The sequence below is a fragment of the Typopeltis vanoorti genome, chromosome 10, assembly GCF_054136105.1.
Source record: "Typopeltis vanoorti isolate ZY-2024b chromosome 10, IOZ_Tvanoo_1.0, whole genome shotgun sequence".
In the NCBI taxonomy this organism is placed as follows: Eukaryota; Metazoa; Arthropoda; class Arachnida; order Uropygi; family Thelyphonidae; genus Typopeltis; species Typopeltis vanoorti.
In genome coordinates this window covers 42,889,851-42,908,534 of record NC_143558.1, presented here as the reverse complement: position 1 = coordinate 42,908,534, position 18,684 = coordinate 42,889,851, and the positions used below count along the sequence as shown (strand labels likewise).

The window sequence follows — 18,684 nt, the reverse complement described above, 5'->3', positions numbered from 1 at the left end:
GATTGAATTTGAGAAAAATTGTAGATAGGAAGTTAGTAATGATATAAGTTTTTCATGTAGTACTATCATATCCTGTAACGCCCCCTTGAGGGCACATTTCAGGAATTTGATTTATTTTTATTCATTCGTGTGGGATTTCCCCCTGTTCCTCAACTGCCCCTTAGGACTGGTTGAGCCCTCCTAACGAGGGATTAAGTACTGTATCTTGTGCGTTCATGGACCGGTTTGCCTGCTTGCTAGATGAAAATCCCAGATGAACTGGGGAAAAAAACCTGCTGTCCCAACCTTGGACCGACTAACTTGGCTATGGCTGAGAAAGATCCTTAAGCATCTCAAGTCATAGATGGGAATCGAACATAGGCCACTCCTTCCCCCAGACATATGGTTGCAAAGCGCATAGTCATTAGGCTAATCACAAGGAATTTGGTGATGATGATATCCAGAATATCTCTAGTTAGTCAGTCCAAGGTTGCAGACAGCAGGTTTTTTCCCCAGTTCATCTGGGTTTTTCATCTAACAAGCAGGCAAACTGGCCCATGAATGCACAGGATACAGTACTTAATCCCTCATTAGGAGGGCTCAACCAGTCCTAAGGGGAAGTTGAGGAACAGGGGAACATTTCTGCTTTTTTTGAATATACTCTTTTCTCCATTTGTTGTAAGTTTTTTAATAGACTTCAGATTATTATATCACCTACCTGATATTTAGCTTGTGTATTCTTGCTGAAGTCTTCCCATGATTTTTGTTTAGCTAGTTTTTACACTCAGCTTTGATCTCTTAAATTTTTCTCTGTATTTTCTTAAGACATCTGGCAAATTACTTGCTAAGAACGTTTTACCTGTTTTCTCCTTAGGTGAATCAGTCATTGTTTTCTTTAAAGTTTGACACTGAGACTGAAAAGTTTGGTTTTTGTTTTTGAAGTTTTCAAAGTCTTCCATTATTCTTTTTCTTTTTGAATTATATTTTTATAGTTGAGTATACTTTAAAAAGAGTACCTTAAAAGGAATCAAAGATGATAAGTGCGACATGAAAACTGAAGATAAGGATATCCTAGATGTCTGGAGTAATTACTTTGAAAGACTGTTAAACAAACCAAGCAGTGACAGAACTGTACAAGAAAATTTTCAGGAGGAATGCAAAGAGGAGTACATATCAATACTTGAGGTAGAAAAAGCAGTCAAAAACTTGAAATATGGAAAGGCAGCTGGAGTAGATGATATTTGACCAGAAATGCTTAAACATGGAGGTATATGATTTTTGAAGTGGTTACACTGCATAATTCAGAGCGTCTGGTCAGAAGGTCAAATTCCCGATAGGTGCAGTAGTGCTCTCATAGTACCCATCTATAAAAAAGGGAATAAAGCTAAATGCGAGAATTACAGAGGCATTTCTCTGCTAAGTTCCACTTAAGATTAATGCAAGTATACTTGAAAAGAGGTCAAATAGATGTTGTCAGGATTGGATTTTTACTTTAAGACAGATAGCTGAGAAATCATGGAAATATGACAAGGAACTGTATATAACCTTCATAGATCTGGAAAAGGCATACAACAAAGTGCCCAGAGAAAAGCTTTTCAAAACACTACAATTATATGGGATGAATGGAACATTATACAGAGGAATACATAGGCTATATTTAAGTTGTAAGTCAGTTAGAACTGAAGGAAATACAGATAGATGGTTTGATGTAAAATCAGGGGTATGACATGGATACACATTATCGACACTCTTATTCTTCATCTATATGGATTACATTCTGAAAGAAAGTGTCAGGCCTGATATTAGAATCAGAGATGCCAAACTTAGCTCTTTGCTTTATGTAGATCAGGACTATCCTACCTTAAGTAATCCGAGGGCTGCATTAAAAAAAAAGATTTATCCGAGGGCCACATCTGGAATAATAAATACAGTACATGTGTTAAATTACTTGGAGAGTCCTATCATTAGTTAGGTTTAGCAAGCACTTTGGAAATTTCATAAGAAAGAAAAGTCATTGTGCTTATAAAATTTTTATTGAAACAGTAGACAAGAACCAATAATTGTTTATTTCATTTTACTGAGAGCTCTGCAGTAGTTCAGAATATTATATCACCTACCTGATATTTATTTTGTGTATTCATGCTGAAGTCTTCCCATGACCTTTATTTAGCTGGTTTTTACACTCAGCTTTGATCTCGTAAATTTTTCTCTGTATTTTCTTAAGACATCTGCCAAATCGGCTTCATTTACTAAAGTACCTATATCAGTTTTGATGCTTGTAGTTCCAATTGCAGTAAATTTACAAAAGAATTATCTGTCAATGAAATAAATATATTGTAATAGAATTTATTAAGTTGAAGTAGATTACTAAAGATAACACGGAAATAAATCACAATGCATATCTAGTAATTTGGTGAGCAGCAGTGACACATCCTTGATAGCTGAACAAATGAACAACACTAATTGTGCACTAATTGCATGCTCACGTTCCCTGTGAATGCCCAGAGTATGTGTGTTGGAACAAAATGGTAAGAATGCTTCTTTGACACATCTAATATTTGTAAAGCATGTGTGTATATAGTGATATAAAAACACCAAATAAAATTACTAACAGTGAGATTACAGATTAATGATAGATTTAAAATATCTAATACGCATTCGATTCGAATTGTTATTTTATTTTTTTGTTTGTGAATATCAAAACCCACAGGTGGGCCGCACAAAATCACATCATGGGCTGCATCCGGCCCACAGGCTGCATCCGGCCCACGGGCTGTATTTTGGACAGCCCTGATGTAGATGATTTACTCCAGAACACATCTAGTGCAGTCTCCAGGATTCACTAGCTAAATTGAATAGTAGCTGTAACAAATTTGGCATGAAAATCAGCAATAAAAAGACCAAAACTATGAAAATAGGCAGGAGCATAGAAACCTTCAGCTGCATTCTATGTTTCTGCCTATTTCCTGCTCCAAATCAATCAATCTATCTAAGTGATCGATTGATTTGGAGGAAAATTGTTGATAGGAGATTAATAATAATGTAAATTTAATATGTAGTACTCTCATTGTAAACTGAACATCCATGGGAGGTGGATTCATATCATGAAATTGTTGATGATCATAGTTGAATGTGCAGTTCATCTATAAAGCTGCTTAACTTTGATTCTTTTTTAAACTTTGTTGTAGTTTTCATTTCAGCATGATGATCATTTTTATTGTGCTTAAAACTAAGTGAGGATCACTCACTTCTGGTTTCAGATCCCTCGTATATTCTTGTATCCTGAATCAGCGTGGAGATATATATCATTGTCAGCAAGTTTTTTTCTTCTGTTTACTTTCCACGTGAGTTAGTGCATATCTTTTTATGTTGGAACATGGTGTTGGTGATGACTAGTCCATATTTTGAGCAGAAATTTAATGGGCACTTACCATTGTTATTATTAGCTTTGCACTTTTCTTCAAATTTTTCCAAAAGATTTCTGTATGCCTGGAGGGGTGATCTTATTGGCAAATTTAATTAATTCTGAGTAATACTTTTGGATAAGTCTCTGTTTTGACACTGGGCGCTTGTCTCCAGAAGTGATGACGTGTTGTATTAGGGGCATCTGGATGGAGTCCAGTAGCTAATAGTTGTAAAGTATGTGATCCAAGTCTGTTGAAGGTGCAGACAACAAATGCATTATAGGGATTCCAGGATATGGAATCTGTGTAGGTAGTTTTCCATGTCCCATTTGTAGTGTGGTTAAACCTGGAGAATTGGCATGATTTTGGCTGCAAAATTGCCAAGTACCAGAGTCTGATACTTGGCAAGAATTCTTTTGTTGTTGATCCGTTTTTTTTTTATGTTTTCTATTCTTCCCACAAGTTCAGGCTTCTTTCTTCTGCAAGTGTTTTTATAGCAGATTTCAAGTACTTTTGGTAACTCATTTCTAGTCATTTGTTTCTAGCCACTTCTTTAGCCAGCTGATTCTCTCTCTTGTTTCCTGCTACTCCAGTATGCCTTCACCTAGCAGAACTTGATTTCCCATCCCTCTAGAGTGAAATTCCAAACCAGATTTCTTGTCTGTTCTATTAACACTATATTGTTATTCTGTTTTTTATGCCATCTAAGTGCTTCTACTGTCACTGTAAATTATTGTTGTCTTTTGATGAGAGGTGTTGAGTTCTAATTCCCAGAGATATGTGAGTGAATGAACTATAGCAAGTTGTTCTGCTTGGTTGTTGGAACAGAGGGGATGTAGTCTAGAGCAGCTTTCTTGTATAATGGACTGTTTGTTATATGCAATGAAAGAACAATCGATGTTCCCTTCGGTTTCCATATATGCACTGACTTCCATCAGTGCATATATGGAAATCGTCACTTTCAGAGCTTTCCTTCTAAATATATGTTCTCTTTGCTGTGTGAGACCACCTACTGTAGTGAAGCAGATATTCGTAGCAATTTGGATCAATGTTGGAATTTTCGTTATATCTTCTGGAAGTGACTTCATATATAAGAGAGAATTCTTGCATTTTCAGGCAGATCAGCGTTAGACCAACAATAACGCAAGCTGCCTCAAAAGATATTGTCCTTTATCCTTTAATTATATGTATGGCTATAAGGCATAGAATTTTGTTTAGCTTTTGTCAGTTTTTCCTCTGATTTTAGTGCACGTTTCCAGGCAGGTATAGCATAAATTATTAATTGTTGTATAGTTCCGGTATATATTGTTTTCAGCACTCATTGGCCTAATCCTCACTTAATCCTTGACAACTTAGCTAGAAGGTTTATTTACTATTTGTGAGCTTTTTACAGCAACATATGAGATGTGCTCGTTGAATGTGAATTTTTCATTTATTGTTACTCCTAGGTATTTTAGCTCACTTGGTTACCTTGAAATCTTCCCCATTTAGGAATACTGTTACAGGTTGTTTTGATTTTTTGCTAAGGTAACTTTCTTCTCACCTGCCCACTCTGCAATTTTAAAGAGTTCTTTGCTGGTCGTTACTTCTAACTGTAAGCCGCTGCATCCCTGAAACATTATCATTTCATGACTGGTAGCTCAATGTCAGAAGATGGTTGCTACATTCCGATGAGGAACAGCTATTTTACTTCTTAAGTCACTGCTTTTACTAGTAGATTGATGGCAGAAGATGATTCATTTAGCCTGAGAGGAATAGCGATTAATCTCTTAAAATCTCAGCTATTACTGGTAGATCAATGGCAGAATATGTTTTTTTTTTGCCAAACAGGAAGCGTGAATGATCATTTTAAATCACTGCATTCACTGAGAGCTAGATGGCAGAAGATGATTGCCAATTCCCAAAGAGGAATGGTGATTAAACTTTTTAAATCACATGGCCTTTAGTGGTAGTTCGATGGCCAGAGTTGGTTGTTTTGCCTAACAGGAATAGCGATTTTTATTTTAACGTCTATGCTTTTAGTGAGAGTAAGATGTTAGAATATAGTAGCGCTTGTCGAAGAGGAAGGGTGATTTGTCTTTTGAATCACTGCTTATAATAGTAGTAAGATTGTTGAATAGTAACTTTTGCCCAAGAGGAAGAGCAAAATATCTTTTGAAATCCTTGCCTTTACTGGTAGATCAGTTGCAGAACATGGTTTGTTTTGCCTAATAGGAAGGGCGATTAATCTTTTGAATTTGATGCCTTTAGTGGAAGTTCCATGGCAGAAGATAGTGGGTTTCCTAAGAGTAAAATGGTGTTTTAAATGTTTTAAATTTTAAATGTTTCAAACAACACTTTTAATGGGTAGTAAGATTGTGGAAGATAGTAGCTTTTGCCGAAAAGGCAAAAGCTACTATCTTTAGAATAGTAAATTGAGAATATCTTCTGTTTTTATAAAATGGAGGTATCAAAAGTTTTATTAGTCATCAGTGTTTGTTTTTATTAATATATATATCATCATCATCATCATCAAATTCCTGCCATGTACCCTCAAGGGGTGTACAGGATATGATAGTACTATGTGAAAAAAATTACATCATTACTAACTTCCTATCTACAATTTTCCTCCAAATCAGTCTGTTACTTGTCAAGACTCCAACATTATCAGATCTTATATTTCTATCGTCTAAGGCACTTTGTACCTTATCAATCCACCTATATCTTGGTCTTCCTCTGGGTCGTTTTGCTGCCAACCTGGCAGAGAACACTTGCTTTGCTAATCTTTCCTCGCCCATTTTGTTTAAGTGACCATACCACCTGAGATTAGCTTTGCTAACCACATTCCTGGATGCTGACAATGTCAAGTTCTTTCCTAATATCCTCGTTTTTAATATGATATTGCCATTGATGCCATCTGTTCACACGTCTAATCTTTCTCAGGACTCTCATATCTGTGGTCTCTAGTCTTTGGTCAAGTGTTTTACTTCTGATCCAGCTCTCAGATCGATAAGTTAAAACTGGTTTGAACAAAGTCTTGTATACAGCTAATTTAGTGTTCTGACTAATTTCTCTCTTATTCCATATGAATTTATTCAATTGACTTCCCACCATACCAGCTTTGCTGATTCTGTTGTCTATTTCTATATTTAATTTACCATCTTCAGTAAAAATCGTGCCTAAGTAGCTGAAATGTTTTATTTGTTCCACAGGTTCTCCATTCACAACACAGTTGACATTTTCAATGATTCTGCCTACTTTCATTGTCTTTGTCTTTTTATTGCTGACCTTCATACCATATCTATTACAACAGCTATTCAATTTAGTCAGAGAATCTTGCAGACTTGTAGCGGATTTATTTAGAAGAATAACATCATCCGCATAAAGCAAAGAGCTGACATTAACATCTCCAATTTTGATATCATGTTTAATACCACTTTCCTTCATAATGTGATCCATATAGATAATGAATAATAGAAGGGATATTGTACATCCTTGTCTCACTCCAGATTTAACATTAAACCATCTTCCTGTACTTCCTTCAATTCTAACTGCTGACTTACAACTCAAATAAAGACTAAGTATTGCTTGATATAATGCCCCATTGACACTGCGTATTGAGTAGCTTCTCTCTTGGCACCTTGTCTTATGCCTTTTCCAAATCGACAAAACTTAAATACAGATCTTTGTTATATTCCCGTGCTTTCTCGACTATTTGTTTTAAAGTGAAGATCTGATCCTGACAGCCTCTATTTGGCCTGAATCCAGCTTGTTCTTCACCAAGCTTTTCTTCCACAATTCTTCTCAACCGTTTCTCAAGTATACTTGCATAGATCTTGCCAGGAACACTCAGTAGGGAAATACCTCTGTAATTCTCACATTCAGTTTTATTTTCCTTTTTATATATGGGTACTATGAGAGCTCTACTCCAATCATCGGGAATTCGTCCCTCTGTCCAGGCTTTCTGAACTATGCAGTGCCGCCACTGTAAGACTCTTATACCACCATACTTCAGCATTTCTGGTCGAATATTATCTACTCCTGCTGCCTTTTCACATTTCAAGCCTTTCATGGCCTTTTCTACTTCAAGTATGGATATGTATTCCTGACTGCGTGCCTGGTCAGTGTTTTTTTACCACTGTGCTGTCATCACTGCTTGTTTCATTTAGCAGTGATGACATTTAAACAGGGGGACTCCTAAACTGAAGCAGGCAAAATAGCCATAATTATAATAGTTTATTAAGAGGAGTAACATGGGAGTTTTCCCAGAAATAATATACATCATTTAGCAGTTTTTCAAAGTAATTACTCCATACTTCAAGGATATCTTTTTTTCCTGTTTTCATGTCACTTTTATCATCTCTAACTCCTTTTACAGCACTCTTTCCTCCATTCCTAAGCTTCTTCAACAACCTCCAGAATATTTTGCCACCTTCTTGATATTTATTTTCTATATTCTTGCCAAAGTCCTCCCATGACTTTTGTTTAGCTAGTTTTACACAGTGTTTAGCATTCTTGCATTTGTCTCTATATTCTCTAAGAGCACAAGCTGACTTATTTGACAGGAACTTTTGATATGCTTTCTTCTTTTCCTTCACTGCCTCTTTAACTTCCTGTGTCCACCAGGGGGTTCTGATTTTTTTATCCTTGCAGACAACCTCACCACATGCCTCTCCGGCAGAATCAATCAATGTTTTCTTCAGAGTTTGCCACTGAATCTCCAAGATTTGATTCCTGTTCTCAAACTCTTTCATTTTTGATTCAATAATCTTTGTGTAATTTATTCTACAGTTCACATCTGAGAGCTGCTCAACTTTTATTCGCTTCTTTCTTTCATGTTATTCTTTTCAATATGAAATTCAATTTTATCCTGCTCAAGACTAAATAGTGATCACTTCCAATTTCAAATCCTCTGTACACTCTGGTGTCCTGCACCAGGGAGAAAACATCATTATCAACAATAACATAGTCAATGAGACTTTTCTTATTCCTTGCCTCTTCTCTCCATGTGAATTTGTGCACATTTTTATGTTGGAACATGGTGTTAGTAATAACCAGTCCATGTCCTGAGCAGAAATCCAACAGATATTTGCCATTGTTATTAGCTTTGCTCTTTTCTCCAAATTTTCCCACAACATTTTTGTATGTCTCATAATCATTTCCTACTCTGCTATTTAGATCCCCAACAATGACCGACTTTTCCTTTTTCGTTGTGTCAGTTGCTCTTTCTAAAGCCTCAAAAAATTCCTCCACTTCTACCTTAGTAGAGCCTTCTGTGGAACCATAGGCACAAATAAGTCTCATTGTCCAGTTCCCCATTCTCATATTTGCCCACATTACTCTACTTGAGACTGACTGCCATTCAAGAAGATTAGCCTCGTATTTTGTGTTGAATACTATGGCTACTCCTTCTTTTCCTTGATTGTCATTGCCTGAATATAACATTTTGTATTTATTGCTCAGAAAGATCTCACCAGTTTTGGTCTTTTTTGTTTCAGTCACCCCTATTATGTCGATCTGGTACTTAACCAATTCCTCAGCTAGCTCCATTTCTTTGCCATTCAGGCTTCTTACGTTGATAGTACCGATCTTTAACTCTGGTGATGTTGAGTTGTGGTTTGTTTTCAGATTTTTCAAAATAAAAAAAATGATGATTATATATATATATATTTATTTGTACTTGAATCAGTTGTTTCCTGGATTCTAAAATTAAGTTTAATTAAATTTAAAGTTATTGCACCAGTTGGAATGAACTCTGGATTTTGCCTTACACACATTATAAACACAAACATGCGCTAAGATTAATTGGTGCTGTTGACCGGATTGCATCAACATATGTTAAACAATATCTAATAGCTGGTCTGCAGAACAACTCTCTTAAAGATATGCCTCAAAGAGGAAAATTTGGATCTGTCTGTGATGTCTGATGTAACTGAAAACATCATTCGAATTGCCTTCTTAAAGAGAGAAAAATAAACCAGGTCTGTTATCTAAACATGGTTTATGTCTCTTTCTGGCTTCCAGTAAAGTAGTGTAGTAAACTTCCAGTAAACAGAGTAGTGGTATTATACTAAGTGATGAAATGCAACTGCAGCCTAATGTGTAGCACCACCTCCAAGGGGATGTGGGTATCACACCTCTATCCTTGCATGTATTATTCACTCCTAACACTGTGTTATCTGATGGTTTAATGTCCTATTGGCTTGGGAAGGATATATCCATTATTAATGACAGGCCCACAAATGTGAAAGTGTGAGGATTTGGTTGCTGCAGACTGAAGTTCGGTCTTCACTGAAGTTTGGCATTTTCATATTGTTGTGGCCAAGGACACCTCTCAGTGTTAGACTGCTGAGGTTTAGCCATAGGCATGTCTATTTTGACTATCTGGAGAAATAAGTTTTCATCCATTTTTTTAGGCTCAAAATTTTATAAAACATATCATTATATGTGGGAACCAAGAGAATTTTTTTCCCTTTAATTCTACATACACAAGAGATTGCAGAACCTTTAACATTGTGGACAGAATGAAAAAAATATATTAAATAACATATGGTTGTAGTCGTCAGGGAACACTATGTGAAGTCTGTTCCAGAAAATAGGTGTTGGTTGAAATGAAATGAAGGAGGAAATAGTGTATTGAGAATGAACATGAAATATTTCATTGAGCTAGGTAGAATATGAACAAATTTTGACTATTCAGATGCTAAAATTATTTTATGATAAAGATTAAGTGGAAGAATGATGGAAGCAAGTTGATATTGAAATGGAATTACGAGGATGTTAGATTAAGCATAAACTATATTTGCAGGATTTTACTCATGGATTTATTATAATAAGAAACAAAACCACTACATGTTTTTCTGTAATTAACTAGCAGCAGCATCAGAAAGAAAAATATATTAGAGAACATAAAAACAATCTGAACACTTCTAACAAGTCATTTTTGAAGCATGTAACAGTAAAAAAAAAAAAATAGATTGGTCACATGCATCATTTGGCACATGAAATGTGATCTATTCATTGTAACACAATATCTTTAGATGGTTCTTGGCATAATTAAGATCTAATAGGTTACGAAGGTGTATGAGAGACTTCCAAATATGAAGAATGAGGCCTTGATTCCTGTTCAGGAATCAAGGCCTCATTCTTTGTTCAAGGTGCCATACGATCTTATAATGTCTGAATATTCCTTAAACATCCTTGAGAAAGATTTTCATCTTGATAAGGCTAATTTTAAGCAGAATTTAATCCATTTCATGATAGCATCTTAGCTGTGTAACCAACTGGTTGTGCAGCATGGATATTTGTGAAAGTAGATTATAAATAATTTTCATTACCCAGAGCAAAATCAGCACTTTAACAGAGATGGCATGATAAAAGACTGTTTGGTCTGTAGAACAGGGTTCCTAACTTAACCAACCTTCAGCCCACCCATTCTACTTATATGTGATGGTGGTTCCTTACTCTGTCCAAACATGTGATTGTTCCAATGTACTGATCTTTTCCAGTTTGGATGGGCTAGATGCTAAGTTTTATTTAGAGGTTGTGATAACAGAATAATTGTATGTTTGGTTATTTGTAGGCACATCCATCACAGTTAAGCAAGTTAATTTATTGTTCAAGAACTATTCCAGAAATCGAAAAGGTTAGTTTTCTTTTCTTTTCTTTCTTTTTTTTTTTTTTCAATCTGTTTTTAATTATAATATCTTAGTGATTTTGGTTCTGATATTGTTTACATATAAAGAAATTAGTTTTGTTCTGTATTTATTTATTTATTCTAACAGATAAGCTTAGGTGTTGACTGTTATTCATGACTTATTTTTTAACAGTATTAACAACATAAAACAAGCTATTTTATCAAAAGATGTTTTATTATGCTCTCTCTTCAGGCGATTTAGCACCGTGGATGGCACAAGTGTGGGAAATTGTCATCCTCAAATGTATTAAATAAATTTGTAATCTCAAGGTTTTTTTTTTTAAGTCATCTGAATTTAATTTTTATTTTCAGCCTAATAGTTTTAACCTATGAACATGCAGCTGTATACATAGAGGGATTCCAGTGTAACACATGCACTCTACTATTTCTTTACTCAAATTTCTTATTGTTGTTCTCTGTTCACACTGATGTCTTACTATATGTAAAATGAAATATCTGTATAATAAATTAATTTTTACTGTGGTATATGTGTGATTCTATAGTTATGGATACTCTACACATCTCATTAGAGAAAAAAAATCTATGACTTTAAAAACACAGAGAGTGATGAAGGGACCAATTAAAGCAAATTTTCAAATGCTTGGACTTCACCTACTTGTCCACATACTTATTGTATGTTATATAGGTATATAACATATACATAGGTATATATACTATTAGAAAATAGATATGATTTTAATGTATGCATATCATTTTTATGTTTAAAATATTAAAATTTTTGTATTATTGTATGAGAGTCCAATTTTCGCATACACTGCATCTCATTGCACCTATCCTGAAGACATCTTTACTCAGGACCTCACAATGACAGAATTAGAAACAGCAATTAGTCAAATTGACCTTGACAAATCACCTGGGATTGATCTTATCTTTGGATATATGATTAAAAACATGGGGAAAATAATCAAAAACTGCATTCTGAAGATATTTAACACTTCCTATGTATTATTCTAACAAAAACTGATGTTTTCCAGATTTTTGGTAGTTTACCTGGAATGCAGATAAACTACCAAAAATCTGGAAAACATCAGTCATTATACCCTTACTAAAACCTAACAAAAACCCTAGTGACTGTAAAAGCTACAGACCAATAGCTTTGACTAGCACTATGTAAACTAAACGAAAGAATAATACATACCAGACTCATGAATTGGCTCTTAGAACACAACAAGATCAACTTCCACCAAACTGCATACAGGTCTCAACACAGAACAGAAGATCAATTATTTTATCTTTGCCAATCAGTCATAGATGGCTTTCAAGAAAAACCACCAAAGAAGACAACAGCAATATACTTGGATCTCACAGCTGCCTATGATCGTGTCTAGAGACAAAAATTAATGAAAATTGCATACGATACAGGAATAATGGGGAAATGCATTAATTTGGATTTCAGATTTCGTGAAAGGAAGAAAAATGAAAGTAACAGTTAATAGAATTTATTCCAACATACATCGAACTTGGACTGGAGTCCCACAAGGTTTTGTTTTAAGCCCACTCCTATTTCTCATCTATATGAACAATATCCATCCTCACATAATAAATTACACAAAAATAGCATGCTATGCAGATGATATAGCAATCTTGGCACACAAGCAGTAATCCTCAACAATCTGAAAAGTCCTAAATAATTCAATAAAAGGCTTAGAAAAATGGGCAAAGGAACTTAAAGTACAAATAAACGCAGAAAAAACAAAACTGAGTATCTTCTCCATTGATAGAAAAAAATAGACACGATTACAACCCCCAAATCAAAATATATAATACCAAAATAGCAAAAACAGAGTCTCCAAAATACTTAGGCCTAACCCTAGATACTGAACTGAGATTTACAACTCATATTACAAATATATCCAAAAAAAAAAAAGCTTAATATCGTCAAAATGCTTTTTTGTGGAACAAAGTGGGGTGCATAACTGAAGACACTCAAAACTACACATACGGCACTCATACGACCCACTATGGAATATGCCTCATCAATCTGGGCTCCAGCTTCTACTAGCTCAAAAGAAAAACTTGAGTACAATCAAGAGCAGCAAAAATTATCATAGGTGCAGTCTCATCCACAAATAATTTAAAAGCTCAACAAGAGTGTTGGCTTCATATACTAGAAGACAGAAGAAAACTCTCCACAGTTAAAGTCACTAACAGAATCAGGTGCCACCAACAGGATCACATCTCATTCAGGACTTTCGATGCCTGGACAAGAAAATCTAGTCTAAAGAGATCATCTACATTACAATATGATCATAAAATTAGAAAACAGATTGATTTCGATCATCTTTGAAAATTCCATTGAAATAAGCAAAGAGCCATTCTTTTCCGCTATTCTACCACAAAACACAATGATAAACTTAAATCTCCTCGAACCTTGTTCAAAAAAGGATTCACAGCACGAAAATAAAAGAAAAGGACTTGAAAACGCTATACATCACTTAAACAATCCAAACCATGTCATTGCCTATGCTGATGGATCATCGGATGAAGCACTCAACCAAGGAGGTTCAGGTTTTTTTTTTAACTCTACCTGGAGGCGAGGAAATGCAAATCAAAACCACAGCTGACAAAATAGCTTCAAACTTCACTTGTGAATTAACAAAATTCAGTAATAAACATTACAGAAGGAATAACCATCTTTGTGACTCAAAATCTTGAGGCATTAAAAAATAGAAAAACAAATCTCACACAGGAAATTGATGAACTACTGGCTGCCTTAAATTTGAAAAATAAGAACTGCACACTGCAATGGATACCAGTCCATGTAAATATTGAAGGCAATGAAAGAGCAGACTAGCCAAAGAAGCAAAATACTTACCTCAAAAATTACACCCACTATCACTAACTGATGCTAAAGCTGTCGCCAAAATAAGATTGGTAAAACAAACTATCAAGAAGAAGAATGAAATCAGTGAAATTAATGAAAATAGAGAAATAACCACAGTCATCACCATACTAAGGATGGAACATTTTAAAGGGCATGAAAATTCAGCCAGATGGTAGTAGGAGCTATGAAACAATCAAAAACCGTCCAGGAGTCTGTCCATATTTATTCTTGTCCAGCAATTGCTGCTGCTCTACAGAAAATTCACAATAACCTTAGAATCAAAGTTCAACAGATTGCCAGAGCAGTTCTACAGATCATATCCAGAAGCTCTTCAATTGACTCGACAGCAACACAACAACAACTGCATCTCATGGAAAAGCATTATAATTTGAGGTTTCTTTACATTGATTTGATATACACCTTCATCTACAGTATAAATTGGTCACCTACTGTACTATTCAATTTCTCTCACTTCAATTCCTCAGGGAAATCATTAATTCTCAACATCAACACTACCTTGAAGCCTCTCAACCAGGGCTGTTGCCAGATTAGATCGAGCCCTGAGGCAAACAATTAAATATCATCCCTGGTGGATTATAAGACAAAAATATAAGAAAATCTCCAATTGCTATTTTGTTTTTATTACAAGAGAAACATTAATGCAAAACTATTACATAATAATATTAATTAAATGTTTGCTCTACGGGGATATCGCACAATAGAACTGTTTATAAGCTCTTCTAAATTTAAATTATAAGCAGTGTCCTCTTCTATCGATATAGTTGCTAGACCAACCAATTTTCTTGTCATTGCTGTTCACAAATAATTTTTAATCTGTTTAAGCTTGGAAAAACTTTCTGTACTTGCTACGCTAACAGTTATTGTTAGCGTAGTGATGGCGCCTACCGCAATATGGCTGAACGAGCGCCCTTATTAAGCCACGTCATGAGGCAGGCTGCCTCTATGCAACACCCTGTCAACGGTACTGCTCTCAACCAATAAATGATTTTTGCCAGCGTGACTCAACAAGGGATCTTTTGCTTATGTCAGCAACTTTTGGACAAATGCCATGAAAAAGTTTGATGCATCTCAAGTATTTTTTTGCTCTTGACATCTGTAAGGCATTTTATCAGGTTTGGCACAAAGACCTATTAAGTAAGCAATGGTGTGTTTTCTGACCTCTGCAACTGGTTGCAAGCCTTCTGTCTGGACCCATATTATATGTGATGCTGGGTGGATCTTTATCCTCAAATACTTTGCAGTTAATGCAGATGTTGCATAAGGCTGTATTTTTACACCCACTCTATTCATTTTGTATATCAGACCTCTGGCTGATGACAGCAGATTGTATTCCACTTTTTCATTTTACAAGTATTGTGTCATCATCATCATTAGTGTTCTGTCTCTTGATAGGTCCATTGGTATCTCAGCAAATTCTCTTCCTCCAATTTACTCTGTCTCTTGTCTTCCTCCTTCATTTCTTGATATCCTCTTGTGTACATTATATCACCAAGCATCATTACTTGTCTCCTTCCTCTTGTTCGCTTTCCTTCAATTTTTCCTTCTATCATTATTTTCAATAGGCTGTCTCCTCTTAATACATGTCCTATCCAATTATGCTTTCTTTGATTTATGGTGTCTTTGTAAATATCTTTCTTCTTCAATTCTTTGTAATACTCCTTCATTGGTAATTTTTTTAAGTCTCCATTAAATTTTTTAAGTTCTCCATACATTTTAGCTACTTTCTTCCCAATTGTCCATTTTTCCAACCCATATAAAGTTATACTCCAAATATAACACTTAAACCTTTTCTTTAAATTTTTATTCATTTTATCATCATCATCAAATTCCTGATATGTACCCTCAAGGGGTGTACAGGATATGATAGTACTATGTGATAAACTTAATCATCACTAACTTCCTATCTACAATTATCCTCCAAATCAATCTGTTACCTGTGAAGACTCCAACATTATCAGATCTTATATTTCTATCTTCTAAGGCACTTTTTACTGTATCAATCCACCTATATCTTGGTCTTCCTCTGGGTTGTTTTCCTGCCAACCTAGCAGAGAACACTTGTTTTGCTAATCTTTCCTTTCCCATTCTGTTTAAGTGACCATACCACCTGAGATTAGCTCTGCTAACACATTCCTGGATGCTAATAATTTTAAGTTCTTTCCTAATATCTTCGTTTTTAATATGAAATTGCCACTAATGCCATCTGTTCATGCCTCTAATCTTTCTCAGGACTCTCTTATGTGTGTTCTCTAGTCTTTGGTTAAGTGTTTTTTTTTTCTAACCCAACTCTCAGATCCATAAGTTAAAATTGGTTTGAACACTCTCTCTCTTGTATACAGCTAATTTAGTGTTTTGACTAATTTCTCTCTTATTCCATATAAATTTATTCGGTTGACTTCCTATCATACCAGCTTTCACTTAATAAGCCTTTTTTTCAAATTTTTATTTATTTTATTAATAAACAAATTTTTCTTTGCTAATTCTTTCTTTTATTTCCAAGTCACATTTTCTTGTATTATACTACCAAGGTATTTATATAGTCTCACTTGTTCTACATTTTCTCCATTAATCATCACCTTAACACTTCCTGGTTTCTTGGAGATTCTCATTACTTTTGTTTTCTTTGTGTTAATTTTCATACAGATTTTCATTAGATGCTGTAGTTCATCTTCATTATTAGCTAATATTGCTTGATCATCTGCAAATCTAATATTTCTTGTTGTTCTTCCTCCAATAGTGATTCCTGTTTTCTCTTCATCAAACGCTTCTATTATCATTTCTTCTGCAAATATATTGAAGAGCATTGGTGACAGGCAGCATTCTTGTCTTACACCTCTACCAATCACACATTTTTAAGTTTTTCCTACCTTTGTCTTTATTATGACAGTCTGGTTCATATATAATTCAGCTATTAACCTTTAGTCTCTTCAATCTAATCCTATTTTGCATAACACTTCCATCAGCTTTTCCCATTTCACCATGTCAGACGCATTTTCAAGGTCAACAAAACATAAACTTCTTTATTTACTTGTATATTCCTTTCGCATATTGTCCTCATTACTCCAGTTGCATCTGTAGTTTTTCTGGCTTTTCTAAATCCAAACTAATCAATCCCCAGAAAATATTCCACTCTGCTATCAGTCCTCGATTTAATATTCTTAGCAGTACTTTAGAGGCATCTGAGAGTATGCTTATAGTTCTTATTCCATCTCTTCTGTCGTCACTGCACTTAGTAGGATTGCTTTTCTTTTCAATTGGTATAAGAATACTCTCTGTGAAATCTTTAGTCCATTCTCCTATTTTGTAAATGAGGTTGCATAGCTTCCATGTTTCTGTTATACTTTGTTCTCCAGTTGTTTTAAGATTTCACTGGGTATTCAGTCCACTCCTTCCATTTTTCCACTTTTTAATTCCTTAATTGCTGCTTCTACTTCTCTCTTTAGTATTTCAGGACTGCTATCTGTTGATATTTCACTTTGCTCTTGTAATTCAATTTTCTCTAGTCTTTCATTTTTTGCATTCCTTCCAACTTTCACCTTATATTTCAATATCATAAATTAATTTTCCTTGCTTATTTTCTAATGGCAAATTTCTTATGCTTTTCTTTTTAATATTTGTAAGTTCTTTTGCTTTTTCAAACATTTTATTGTATCATCCCCTTTTATCCATTTCTTCAATTTTACATTCTTCTTTTAACCATTCTTCTCTTGCTTTATCAGTTTTTCTTCTCAGTTCATTGTTTAATACTTTGTATTTTCCTCTTCCCTCTTAGTGTTTACATTTTTCCATCTTCTTCTTTCCTCCATTTTTCTTATAATTTCATTTGTAATCCATGACTTCTTAATTCTTTTCTCTTCCACAAAATCTATCTCTTCAGTAGCTGTTTCATATATCAAGTTTTTCAGTTGATTCCATTTTGCATTAGCATCAATAGTCTCTTCAGATATATTTTCTTTGTTTCTTATTTTATTCTCCAATTCTTCTCTGAATTTCTTATCAGCATCTCTTTTGAGTTTTTCTAGGTTCCACCTTTTCTTGCTTTTACCTTTGTTTATTTTCTTAAATTGTATTCTTAATTCCATAATAAGTAAATTGTGGTGTGAGTTAATATCAGCTCTTGGATATGTTAATATTCCTTTTTACACTGTTTCTATACCTGTTTTTTCAGTAAGGAAATACCGTGAGTAGACATATTACTTACTATTATAATAATGGAATTAACTCATGTAAAATATTCTTTATTAGTAGATTTTTGCCTGAGTATCACAGGCATCATCAGTATAAGTACAAAGGCTAATTAAACAATAACTAATTGGTTATTGTTGTTTTGAAGAAGTTTCCTGATTAGTTTCTAGAACACGATTTCCAGTTTCTCTGACTTTTAGCCCATCATTGGCACTAAAATGTATTATAGGTTTCCTCCAGTGTTTTGTGACATCGTGGGCATTAAAAAAAAATCTTTAATCTAAAATAGTAATGTACCAGACCTTGGGTATATGAGATGATATCATGTGGGTTAGCTGATTCTTAACCCACCTACAGTACTAATCGTTAATGTACTAAAGATTTATAACTTTTTGTGGTCACATAAAAAATTTCTCATGTATTCAAAGTTTGGCATGCTACAGTTTTCAGGGCTACCAAAACACAGTCTTGCCTTATTTTTTCTTACAAAAGGGATTTCAGTTCACATTTTCTTACCACTGATAATATACAAATCACTAGATAGGATCAGGTCTCTCTTCTCAGGATAACAATTA

At 34.5% G+C, this 18,684-nt stretch overlaps 1 protein-coding gene across 3 annotated transcripts in view; it reads left to right on the top strand.

Moving 5' to 3' along the window:
* The window catches only part of Xpd (general transcription and DNA repair factor IIH helicase subunit Xpd), a 475,287-nt gene that overhangs the window by 40,709 nt on the left and 415,894 nt on the right, over positions 1–18,684 (top strand). For all 3 annotated transcript variants that reach the window (XM_090399654.1, XM_090399651.1, XM_090399652.1), the window contains exon 4: positions 10,945–11,007. In XM_090399654.1, coding sequence (XP_090255780.1) covers positions 10,945–11,007 — 63 coding nt within the window. The remainder of the gene's footprint in view (positions 1–10,944; positions 11,008–18,684) is intronic.